We start from the raw sequence: 12,156 nt of genomic DNA, 5'->3' as shown, positions 1-12,156 counted from the left end.
TTTTTCTTCTTGCAGAGAGCCTATAAATTGATGTGCAAGTAGGGAAGATATCGCTAAATTATTTTCCTAGCAAGGAATATTAATATTAATACCCTGGGAAAGGAATGCATTCCTGGGGGGAGGTCCATAAACGGCTGCTCTGGGAGTGTCTGTCTTATGTGGTCGAGATTAGGACTGAAATACGCCCTGGTTTCCTGCAGTACCCTCAGTGTTATTAGGGTGAGGAAAAACTCCGCCCTGGTAAATTTGTGGTCAGACCAGTTCTCTGCTCTTGAACCCTGTTTTCTGTTGTTTAAGATGTTTATCAAGACAATACGTGCACTGCTGAACATAGACCCTTGTCAGTAGTTCTCCTTTTTGCCCTTTGAAGCATGTGATCTACTGCCTGTTCTTACACCCCCTCCCCTTTTAAAACCCTTAATAAACAACTTGCTGATTTGAGGCTTAGTTGGGCATCATAGTCCTACCAATATGTGATGTCACCCCTGGCGGCCCAGCTGTAAAATTCCTCTTTGTACTCTTTCTCAGCCAGCCAACATTTACGGAGAATAGAACCGACGTTGAAATATTGGGGGCGGGTTCCCCTGATACTACGTGTCCTTTAATCACTCAGTAGCCATCTAGGTTATCAGATTAAAAGAACATAGTATAGAGAGAGAGTTTTGTACTATCCATGATTTCAGGCATCTGAGGGGTGCCTTGGAATTTATCTCCCATGGATAAGGAGAGACTACTGTATAAATTAGATTATGTGGTGTTTGTCTTTCTGTGCCTGGCTTATTTCAGCTAACATAGTATCTTCCAGATGCATCTATGTTGTTGCAAATGACAGGATTTCTTTTTTGTTTAAGGCTGAGTTAGTGTTCCATTGTGTATATATACACCACGTCGTCTTTATCTTTTCATCCATTGATGGACACTTAGGTTGATTCCGTATTTTGGCTGTGAATAATGCTGCAGTATATATGGGAGTGAGGATATATCTTTGATGTATTGATCATTTCCTTTGTATATATGGATGGATATTCAGTGGGATTACTGGATTATATAATTTGACTTTTAATTTTTTCAAGTTCAAGAACCTCCATACTGTTTTCCATAATGATTATACTAATTTACATTTTTATCAACAGTGTTTCAGGGTTTCCTTTTTTTTCATAATCCTTAACAACACTCATCATCTTTTGTCTTTTTTTAACAAATAGCCTTCCTAGCAAGTGTGAAATGTTATCTCATTGTGGTTTTGTTTGTACTTCCCTGAAAATTAGTAACACTGAGAATTTTCTCAAATACCTATTTGACATTTTTATGTCCTGTGAGAAATCTTTTTGACTATTTTTTAAATTGGGTTGTTTCCTTGCTATTTTTTCTTAGTTCCTTATACAGTCATCCCTCTGTATCCACAGGAAACTGGTTCCAGGACCCCCCTCAGATACCAAAATCTGTAGATGCTCAAGTTTCTTCTATAAATTGACATGGTATTTACATATAACCTACACATACCATCCCATATGCTTTAAATCATCTCTAGATTACTTATAACTTCTAATACAATGTAAGTGCTTTGTAAATAGTCATTATAATGTATTGTTTTTTAAATTTGTATTAATTTTTATTGTTGCATTTTTTCCCCCTCTAAATTTTCTCTCTCTTAAGTTGGTTGAATCTGCTGATGAGGACCGACTACATATTTTGGATTTTAACCTGTTGTCAGATGTAACATTTGCGAATATTTTCACCTATTCTGTAGGTTGTCTCTTCATTCTGTTGATTGATTGCTTTGTAGGAGCTTTTTAGTTTTATGTCTGTTTTCATTATTCTTGCTTGTGCTTTTGGAGTCATATCCAAAAAAATCTTTGCCAAGTCCAGTGTCAAAAAGCTTTTCCCCTGTGTTTTATTTCCCTGTGTTTCAGGTCTTACGTTTGTCTTTAATCCGTTTTTAGTTGATTTTTGTATATGATGTGAGATGAGGGTTCAATTTCATTATTCTGCCTGTGGATATACAGTTTTCCTAACACCATTTCTTGAAGAGACTATCCTTTCTCCATGGTGTGTTCTTGGCACTTTTGTTGAACATAAGTCGACTATAAAAGTATGGATTTATTTCTCGACTCTCTATTCTGGTGGTGTGTATGTTTGTTTTTATGCCAGAACCATGTTGTTTTGAATTATCTTTATTTTGCACTAGGTATTGAAATCAGGTAGTCTGATACCTCCAGCGTTGTTCTTTTGCTCATGATTGTCTTAGCTATTAAATGTCTTTGTGGGTCCATATGAATTTTAAGGTTTTTTTCTATTTCTTTGAAAAATGTCATTAGAATTTTGATGTAGATTACTTTGACCTTCACTTCCAGTAGTAGGGACATTTTAATAACATTGATTCTTTCAATCCGTGAGCATGGAGTGTTTTTCCATTTATTTGTGTCTTCACTTTCTTTCATCAATATTGTATAGTTTTCAATGACAGACCTTTCACCTCTTTTGTTACATTTCTTTCTAATTTGTTTTTGATGCTATTGTAATTAGGACTGGTTTTTAATTTTTTCAAATAGTGATTAGTGTGGAGAAATCTTATTGATTTTTGTATGTTGATTTTGTATCCTGCCACTTTACTGTATGTATTAGTACTAACAGTTTTTTGGTAGAGTCTTAAGGGTTTTCTCTATATAAAATCATGTCATCTGCAAACAGATCATTTAACTTTCTCTTTTTTGACTTGGATGCCTTTTATTTAATTTTCTTATCTAATTCCTTTGGCTAGGATTTGCAGAACTGTATTGAATATAAATAGCCAAGGTGGGCATTCTTCTCCTGTTCTTGATCTTAGAGGAAAAGCTTCCAACTTTTTACCTTTGGGTGCAATGTTAGCTGTGAGTTTGTTATATATGGCCTTTATTGTGTTGAAGTATATTCCTTTTATACCTAATGTATTGAGAGTTTTCATCCTGAAGGAATATTGAGTTCTGTTAGAAGCTTTTTCTTTATCTGTTGAGTCAGTCATATGATTTTTGTCCTTCATTCTGTTAATACATTATAGCACACTTTATAGATTTACATATGTTGAACCATCTTTGCATCCCAAAGATAAATACCACTTGATCATGGTAATTGATCTAATGTGCTGTTGAGTTAGATTTGCCAGTATTTGTTGAGGATTTTTGTACCTATATTCATCAAGGATATTAGCCTGCTACTGAAACTATTCACCAAGAGGCCCAGGAAAGGTCATGCACACTGGTACCTCAGAAAATAAGTCCACTGTCCTCAGTCTCAACTGTGGACCCTGATAAGACACTTTAACTTGTCTGTGGTCTGAGATCAGTTCAAGGACCCACAAGAAGACAAAACGGTCTGAATCCCTGGGTCAAGCTTTCTGAACTTGGTCCTACATTATATCCTGAAACAGCCCTGAAGCTCAGCTCCTGCTACTCTTGGTTGCAGCCTGAGAGCAACCCTGCCTGCACAAGGAACTGCTAGGAGACTCACCTGTCTGTGCTATCAGTACAGACTTACCAGTCTCTGTCCCGTAGCATATGCTGAAAAAGCTCTGAATTGGGAATCCAGCACATCTTAGCCACAGTCTTACAGAAATCCTGCACAGAAATTCTCCTGTAGTCAGGAGATACATCCTTCCGTGTCCTCAGGACAGGCAGGCAGATTTCAGTCCCACAGCAGGTCCTGAAACAACCCTGAATCTTGGCATAAGCCCCACTCAGCTATGGTCAGAAAGCGGTTCTGCCTACCCAGCATTCTGGAGGGAGATGGGGCTGTCCATAGCCCTGCCAACAGGCCACCTCACCCAGGTCCCTCATCAGTCCCTGAAACACCCCTTAAAAGTGGCTCCAGCCCCTCTCAGTACAGCTTGAGAGCAGGCCCACCAACCTAAGGACCTGAAGGGAGGCATGCAGGTTCATGACACCTTAGACAAGCCTGAAGACCTAAGTCTTGACTGTAGGCCCTGAAGCAACCCTGTGACTTAGTTCCAGCCTCACGCAGCTGGGGACTATGGCAGTAGTGCCTGCTCAAGTTATCCACTCAGTGATCCAGTAGGAGCCCTCCCAGGTTCCCAGAGAAAGCCACACCATCCACACACCTGGTAACAGGTCTTTTCTCTGCATATCTTCATCCCCTGTACAGACCAATGTCCTAGAAAAAGTCCAGTCCACCACCAGATGGGTTTCATATCCTGCTACAGCCCCTGGTAACAAGGTCCTATCAGGCTTTAGCTAAGCCCTCAGGAGGACAGGGCCGTTTCCAAGTCTGAAGCCTGGACTACAGTTGGGGAATCCGTCACGTGAATGAAGATCTGCCCTCAAATTGACTTTCCCAGGTCTTGGGCCCCACTGGGGTTTCACAGACGCCTGCCTGCATCTCAAGGCTAACACAAAGACACTTTTGTCCGTGGGTGGCTGTGAAATTATTGTTGCTATTTGGGAACACAAGCTGAAGGGCCTCCTATTTCATCTTGCTGCCGTCATTCTCACATTATTATAATGTTAATCATTGGTGATTTGATGATAGGTCAGCTTTTCTTGAGTTTTATGAGTTCTGGCAGTAAAAAAGTTCCAAAATGTCTTTCACTGGGCAAAATTCAGGGTGTCAGCAAAGCTGTGTTCCTTCTGGAGACTAGATGAGACCAGAATACACTTTTTTTAAAAAGCGGTTAACTTGGTTGGATCCAAATCCCGGCTCTTCCATTTACGTACTGTTTGATTTTGGTCAACATAGTTAGCCTATCTGTGTCTTCTAACCTTGAAAGAGGATTATAATAGTAGTTATCCCATAGGGTAGTTTTGAGGATTAAATGAGTTGATAAATGCAAATTATTTGTAACAATTCCTGATACCTAAGTAAACACTGCTTAAGCTGTTACTGTCTAACTGTTAAAGTAGTCCCATAGGAAATCAGTGCTAAGAAAATTAGGTCTTTTAGTCAAAGGTATTTGTCTATGAGTATGGTAACTTGAGGAGAATTTTACAAGAATTATACATTTTTCATTAATTTTTTTTCATTCCATTTATTCATTGCCAACTTTGTTTTGAGCTTTATGCTACAATGCTTGGAATATAAAAAATCTCAATTTGGAAACACTAGCAAATGAACAGATAATTTTGTTCAATAATAAAGAGAAATACAGGCACTTATAAGTAATTAAATAAGAGGCATTTAACCTAGTCTGTAATGATTATTTGTGTATGGTTGGTGAGTGGAGCAAGAAAGGAAGGTTTTCTATGAGGGATGATCCTGTGGGATGGATGGGTGGGAGAATCATAAAGGAAGCATATAAGTTAAAGAAAAAGGAAGAAAGGGAAGGTGAATAGAAGATTTAATAGAAACGGAGGAGTAGCTGTTAAGAACCACATACAGGCCTGGAGGTATTATTACAGGTTCAGTTCCAGACCATTGTGGTGAAGCAAATATCACAATAAAGTTAATCACCCAAAACTTTTCTCAGTACATATAAAATGTATATTTACAGTATACTAGTCCATTAAGTGTGCAGTAGTAGTATGTCTAAAAAATGTACATACCTTAATTTTAAAATACCTTATTGCTGAAAAATGCTGACAGACACAAAATGGGGACATGGTGTTTGAAAAATGGTACCTATCGACTTGTTGGACACAGAGTTGCTATAAACCTTCAATTTACTTAAAAAAATGCACTGTCTGCAAAGCACAATAAAACCAAGTGTACCTAAAGTATGGTATGAGAGTGTTGAATAATCCTGTACTTGGACAAAATGAAGCCATCAAAGATTTTGAAGGTCTTAGGGTTTGAGCATTTTTTACTTTTAAAAACTTGTATTTAATTCTAGAACAGTAAATTCTTAGGTATTATCTCTTCAAGTCACTATGTTTATAATATTTATGCCAATTTTTTTAAGGATTTGAATTTGTTGAAATGAGCAGTCGTAAATCAAAGAGTAACAGCTTAATTCACGCAGAGTGCCTTTCACAGGTTAGTATGTATTTTCATTAACCTCAAGACCTTTTACCCTATAAAAGTGTTGAGAGAAATAGTTATCTTCTTAACTTGAATTTTCACTTTAGCGTATAAGAAGAATCACTCTTTCTAACCTTAAGGAGATGTCAGTACAAGACCTTGAGATATCAGTACAAGGTCGTAAGAACAATCATCTGGAAGCAAAATTTTCCAGACTCTAAAAATTAAATGTGGACCAATAGATTTTCTTGTTGTTATGATTGTTCTCTATCCTTTTTGTCAGTTCATATATTTTTTTAATATTAGTGTTTTATACTATAATTTAATTTTATCCTTATTAAGTCCGGGTAGTCAGAATTCTAGCTTTTACTTTTTTCTTTCTAATCTAGATACCTTTTTTTCTCCCCTTTTCTTGCTTAATTGCCCTGGCTTGAACAAATGCTGAATAGGAATGGGAATAATGGACATTCTTGTCTTTGTTTTCATCTTAGAGAGACAGCATTCAGTCTTTCACTATTATATATGATGTTAGCTGTAAGATTTTTTTTTAGATGCCCTTTATTAAGTTGAGGAAGTTCCGTTAATGTTCCTCATCTATCGAGTGTTTTTATAATGAACATTATCAGAAGTGCATACTGTATTCCAAGTGCTGAACATCTATCTGTATATCTCTTCCTTAAGAAGCTTATAGTCTAGTAGGGAAATGAGCATGGTATTTCTACGTTTGTATGTATCTAGCTTGACCTGAACTACATGTAGTTTTTAAATAAAAATTAAATGTTACTGGTATTCCTTCATAAGACTTGGCTTTCTTTTTGAAGGAAGTTGTTTAACTCTATTTCTAAAAAAAAAAAAATTTAACTGAAATATGCTTTACGTACCTTTGTATGTAAAGTGCACAAATCCTCCATGTACAGCTGAATTAATTTCAATACATGTATATACCTGTTTAACTTCCATGCCAGATCACTTTGGGATTTGTGAACCTTCTAACTAGTCACTGCAGCTTTATCTAGCTTATGTTTTACACCCCATTACTGCCTCTAAGAGATTTTAATGAAGTTTTGGTTTTTTGTTTTGTTTTGTTTTGTTTTTAAGGAAGGGATTGAGTTTTTTCTTTTGATCTCATCTAGGTAGAGGAATACACATTATGACTAGTTGAGTACATATATATGTTCTTTTATGTATTTTTATAGATATTAGCTATTACCTGTACAAAGCCTATTTGTGTTACAGATAATTGCCTTTTGCCTTTTTAAATTTTTTTTTTTTTTTTTTTTTTGAGACCAAGTCTTGCTCTGTTGCCCTAGCTGGAGTGCAATGGTACAATCTCAGCTTACTGCAACCTCCGCCTCCTGAGTTCAAGCAATTCTCCTGCCTCAGCCTCCCAAGTAGCTGGTATTACAGGCATCTGCCACGTCTGGCTAATTTTTGAATATTTAGTAGAGAAGGTATTTCAACCATGTTGGCCAGGCTGGTCTTGAACTCCTAACCTCAAGCGATCCACCCATCTCGACCTCCCAAAGTGTTGGGATTTACAGATGTGAGCCACCACGGCCACCCCACTTTTTTAATCTTTAAAACAGGCCTGCAACAAGGTGTTATTCTCCCTATTTTATAGATAAAGAAATTAAAATTTAGAACAGACTTAACCTTTTAAAATTCATATAGTAGCCTCTTCTGGTGCCAGTGTCCTTACTCTTTAACTTCCTCTATAATGAACAAGTATGTATCATTTTGTCCCTAGTGAATCATTTTCTTTGCTTAGCCTCTGTACATGGAACAAGAACTCAGATTTATTTCTTTGATACATGAAGGATTAGTTCCATGCCGTCAGTCTAGGAGAAGCAAATATTTTTGGAGGTTTTTTATTCCAGTTCATGGGGCCAAATCTGAGATAGCACCCTAAGGTTGTCCTTGAAAGACCTCTGTATTAGCTGCAGATCGAAAAAGGAATGACTTTAATGGTCCATCTTTTTAAAGAGTATGGTAGATTATCTGACATAATTTTTCATGACTAAGTCTAAGGCCCTTTTTCTAAGGTGAACTCAAAATACAGCTCCTTATAAGAATTTTTTTCTGAACTCGTTCACATGCATTGAAACAGCCCTTGAGTTGCTAACATAACTAAAGTCAGTGATTCTCCCTTTTTTGAAACCTTCACAACTAAATTCTCATTCTTCCTGTGGGACTTGAGATAGATAAGAACACCATTAATTTTTTAACTTATGGTGCCATAACTCTAGAGGATAAGAATTTAGGGAGGGTTGAATTGATTCATTAATAACTAATTCTGGCTATTGTAAATGTGCTTTCTTACTCATTTTTTATTGCATGTGTAATATTTTTATATTTATTCACTTTATTTTCATCAGGTACAAAGAATTTTACGTGAAAGATTTTGTCATCAGAGTCCACATAGTAACCTATTTGGAGTGCAAGTACAATACAAGTAAGTCTAGCTGTCCTTTTGACTGTTACGGACCAACTTACAGATGCCTTCCAGGTCTTGCAAAAATTATGTAACAAGTTTGATATTAAATAAACCTAACAAACACTTTTATAGAAGTAAAAAATTTTGCTTTGTGAATAGAAACACCACATAGCGTGAAGCAGGAGCAGATACAAATATTTCCATAATGCAATAGCACTTTAACATTCAATCTTGTTTTGTTTATGTTATCTAATACTGTGGAGAGAATTCTAACCATCTTGCCCTTAATACCCAGCAGCCAACTATGGAGTGAAAGTTCAGAGTATTAGTAGGAAAAGAGATTTGAATCCAAGAGTCCTGAGAGTTGCCACTGTTGTCCCCACGATCATACAAATCAATATATTCCAATCTGATACATTTTCACCTGAAGATTTCAGAGTCTATACTACCCTCCTATTTCTTTTGTATTTTTCTGTTTAGGACCATTCAGAGGCTAGGCCAAGTGCCCAGAGGGAGAGAAGAGAGGAAATTTCTATGCATATTCAAATATGCCTTTTAAAAAACTACAACCTAACAAAGTATTCCAGCTTCATTTTTAAAATTTTGTCCTATTTATATCATTTTAGACACTTAAGTGAGCTGCTAAAAAGGACCGCTCTCCATGGAGAGAGTAACTCTGTCCTCATTATCGGACCCCGAGGATCAGGAAAAACTATGGTAAAAGCTGTTCATTTCTGGTGTTTGTTGGCGTATGATGATTCTTATTTTATATAATACTGAAAATATTTTTCATTTCATTATTTTGTAACATTTTACTTTTTTTTTTAATCATAGAAGACATGTAAAACTTTATAAAGTTAGGGTGGTATATTTGAGTGTAGCAGACCTTTTTTCCCCTTATTTGTCCTCCTAGTGACAAATTGTCAATTGATGTTTGTTCCAACATGGTCTTTTGTCCTTGAAGAAGTAGAGATTTCCAGTGGAAAAAGAAAATAGCATTTATTGAGCATGTACTATATGTCTTTTTATTATGTTCTCTCATTTATTCTTTACATCAATGCTGCAAGGTAGGGTTTTTCCCTTTGTTATAGGTTAGAGAACTATCATATCATGCATTCTTTTTATTTTTCCTACATTATTACTATTTATTGTTTAACCCTAATTTACGTAGTTTTACATAAGATGCATGTTCACATCTTATATCATTCTTGTCTCCTTTTCCTCTTTATTGTATTTACTTAGTTATCTCAAAAAGATATTCTTACTTATTTCCCCTTGCTCTTTTCTTTCATATCCTTTATGCAATATAGGAGACAAATTATGGGTGTTAACTTTTGAAAGTAATTAATTTCAATGCTAAGTAGTCTGTGTAAAATCTGTTCTCGTGTATTATATACAATAAATTTAAATTTTTTACTAATGTACTTTAAAAAATGGATAAGTAAAATTTTTTTAACATTTTAAGCAATATATATTGAAATTTATTATGATGAATATGTTAGGATTTTACTGTTATCACTCATCTCAAGTATTTGAAGTATGTAAATTGAGAATTTAGATCTAGGTAATTTCTTTTAATAGTTCACAAATTTTCACATTTATAATCATATTTACAGTAAGTTTTAGGTTTCAAATCTATGTTTAATTTGTTTTAGTCCTCATACTCAGCTTCTATAAATCACTATTTCTTTATTCTTGAGTTTTTTATTATGGTTTTTCTTTGCATTTGAATTCACTATTATTTTGGGTGGTTTTCACAAGAGAACTATGTGAAATGTTTTTAAATTTCAAATTTTTAAATTTAAGAAATGTTTTAACCATTCTAATAGGTGTAGATTGGTGTCTCATTGTACTTGTAATTCTCTAATGACATGCTGTTGAGCATCTTTTCATACACTTCTTTTTCATCTGTATATGTTTGGTGAGGTGTCTTATGTCCATTTTTAATTTGGGTTGTTTTCTTATTGATAGGTTTTAAGAGTCCTTTATATTTCTGATTTTCAGTTTTGTTTTGCAAGTATTTTCTTACAGTTTGTGGCTTTTCTTTTCATACTATTAATATTAACATTGTCTTTGGCAGAGCAGAAGATTTTATTTTTATTTTTATTTTTGAGACAGGATCTTGCTATGTCTTTCATACTATTGCTATGTCAAAGTCAAGCATACTATTGCTTGTCAAACATACTATTTTGCTATGTATACATACAAAACATGCTATTTGCTATGTCAAACATACTTTTAACAGTATGTTTGGTAGAGTAGTTTTTATTTATTTGTTTTACTTACTTACTTAGAAGATAGTGCAGTGGCATGATCACAGCTCACTGTAGCCTCGGCCTCTTGGGCTCAAGAGGACTCCTTGGGCTCAAGCAGTCCTTCCACCTCAGCCTCCTGAGTACCTGGGGCTACAAGCATGCACCATCACACCCGATGTGTTTTTTAATTTTGTTTAGAGACAAGCTCTCCCTATGTTTCCCAGGCTGGTCCTGAACTCCTGAGCTCAAGCAATCCTGCCTCAGCTTTCCAAAGTGCTGGGATTACAGACAGGAGCCACTGTGCCCAACTGAAGTCTTTGATCTTAGTAATCTAATTTGTCAGTTTTTTCTATCATGAGTTACGATTTTGGTGTTATGTCTGAAGCTTCATCACCAAACCGAAGGTCATCTAGATTTTTTCCTATGTATCTTCTACAAGCTTTATAGTTGTGCATTTTATATCTAGGTCTGTGATTCATTTTGAGTTAATTTTTGTGAAAGGTGTAAGGTCTGTGTTTAGATTATTATTATTATTATTTGGAAATGAATGCCGAATTGGAGAAAGACTGTCTTTTATCCATTGAATTGCCTTTGCTTCTTTGTCAAAGATCAGCTGACTATGTTTATGTGGGTGTATTTTTAGGTTCTCTTTCTGTTCCCTTGCTTTGTCTGTTCTTTTGCCAATATCACATTGTTTTGATTACTGTAGACTTTTAGTGAGTCTTTAAGGTAAGTACTGTCAGTTGTCTGACCTTGTTCTTCTGCAGTATTATGTTGGCTGTCTGCATACTTTGCCTTTTCATATTAACTTTAGAATCACTTTGTACATACCCACAAAATTCTGGGAATCTTTGTATTGAATTGCTGGGATTTTGTGTTGACTTTATACATCACATTAGGAAAGTCTTCCCATTCATGGAGTATCTATGTATTTAGGAATTTTGTCAGTTTTTGTAGTTTTCTTAATAAAGATATTATACATGTTTTGTTAGATTTATACCTAATTTTTCATTTTTTTTTGGTGCTAGTGTGAAGAGTGCTGTGTTTTTAATTTCCTTTTCTAAGTCTTCATTGCTGGTAGATAGCTAAACAGTTGGCTTTTGTATATTACCTTGTTTTCTGCAACCTTGCTATAATTGCTTCTCAATTCCATTAGTTTTTTTGTCAATTCTTTGAGATTTTTTACTCAGACAGTTATGTTATCTGTCAGCAAAGACAGTTTTAATTATTCCTTCCCTATCTCCATACCTTTTATTCCTTTTCTTCTCTTATTGCATTAGTTATTCATTGACTATGTCTAACAGTTGATCATAAAATTCACTAATATTTTGCATACTGTTTTAGTATAAATTTAGAGGGTATTCACTAAAGAATAATATTCTTTTATTTTTGAATATTCTCTTTCATTTTTTCTTAGGATTAGAAAAAAATGAATATCCAATATTAGAATATTCAGTTCTTAAATCTTTGTTTTCATTTTTCTGTGTCTACCATCTTTTTCATGTTTTTTCCCCCCTCTCA

At 35.1% G+C, this 12,156-nt stretch overlaps 1 protein-coding gene across 4 annotated transcripts in view; it reads left to right on the top strand.

The window, feature by feature from the left end:
- Nucleotides 1–12,156, top strand: part of ORC4 (origin recognition complex subunit 4) — an 88,511-nt gene that overhangs the window by 39,916 nt on the left and 36,439 nt on the right. For 2 of the 4 annotated variants that reach the window (XM_025403908.1, XM_025403909.1), the window contains exons 2-4: nt 5,888–5,961; nt 8,322–8,398; nt 9,007–9,097. The exons of 1 other annotated variant lie outside the window; for it this stretch is intronic. In XM_025403908.1, the coding sequence (XP_025259693.1) occupies nt 5,905–5,961; nt 8,322–8,398; nt 9,007–9,097 (225 nt within the window). In that variant the 5' untranslated portion in view covers nt 5,888–5,904. The remainder of the gene's footprint in view (nt 1–5,887; nt 5,962–8,321; nt 8,399–9,006; nt 9,098–12,156) is intronic. One more of the 4 variants, XM_025403911.1, reaches the window with a different exon arrangement.

The sequence above is a fragment of the Theropithecus gelada genome, chromosome 12 (assembly GCF_003255815.1).
Source record: "Theropithecus gelada isolate Dixy chromosome 12, Tgel_1.0, whole genome shotgun sequence".
NCBI classification, from domain to species: Eukaryota; Metazoa; Chordata; class Mammalia; order Primates; family Cercopithecidae; genus Theropithecus; species Theropithecus gelada.
This window is presented reverse-complemented; position numbering and strand designations above follow the sequence as displayed.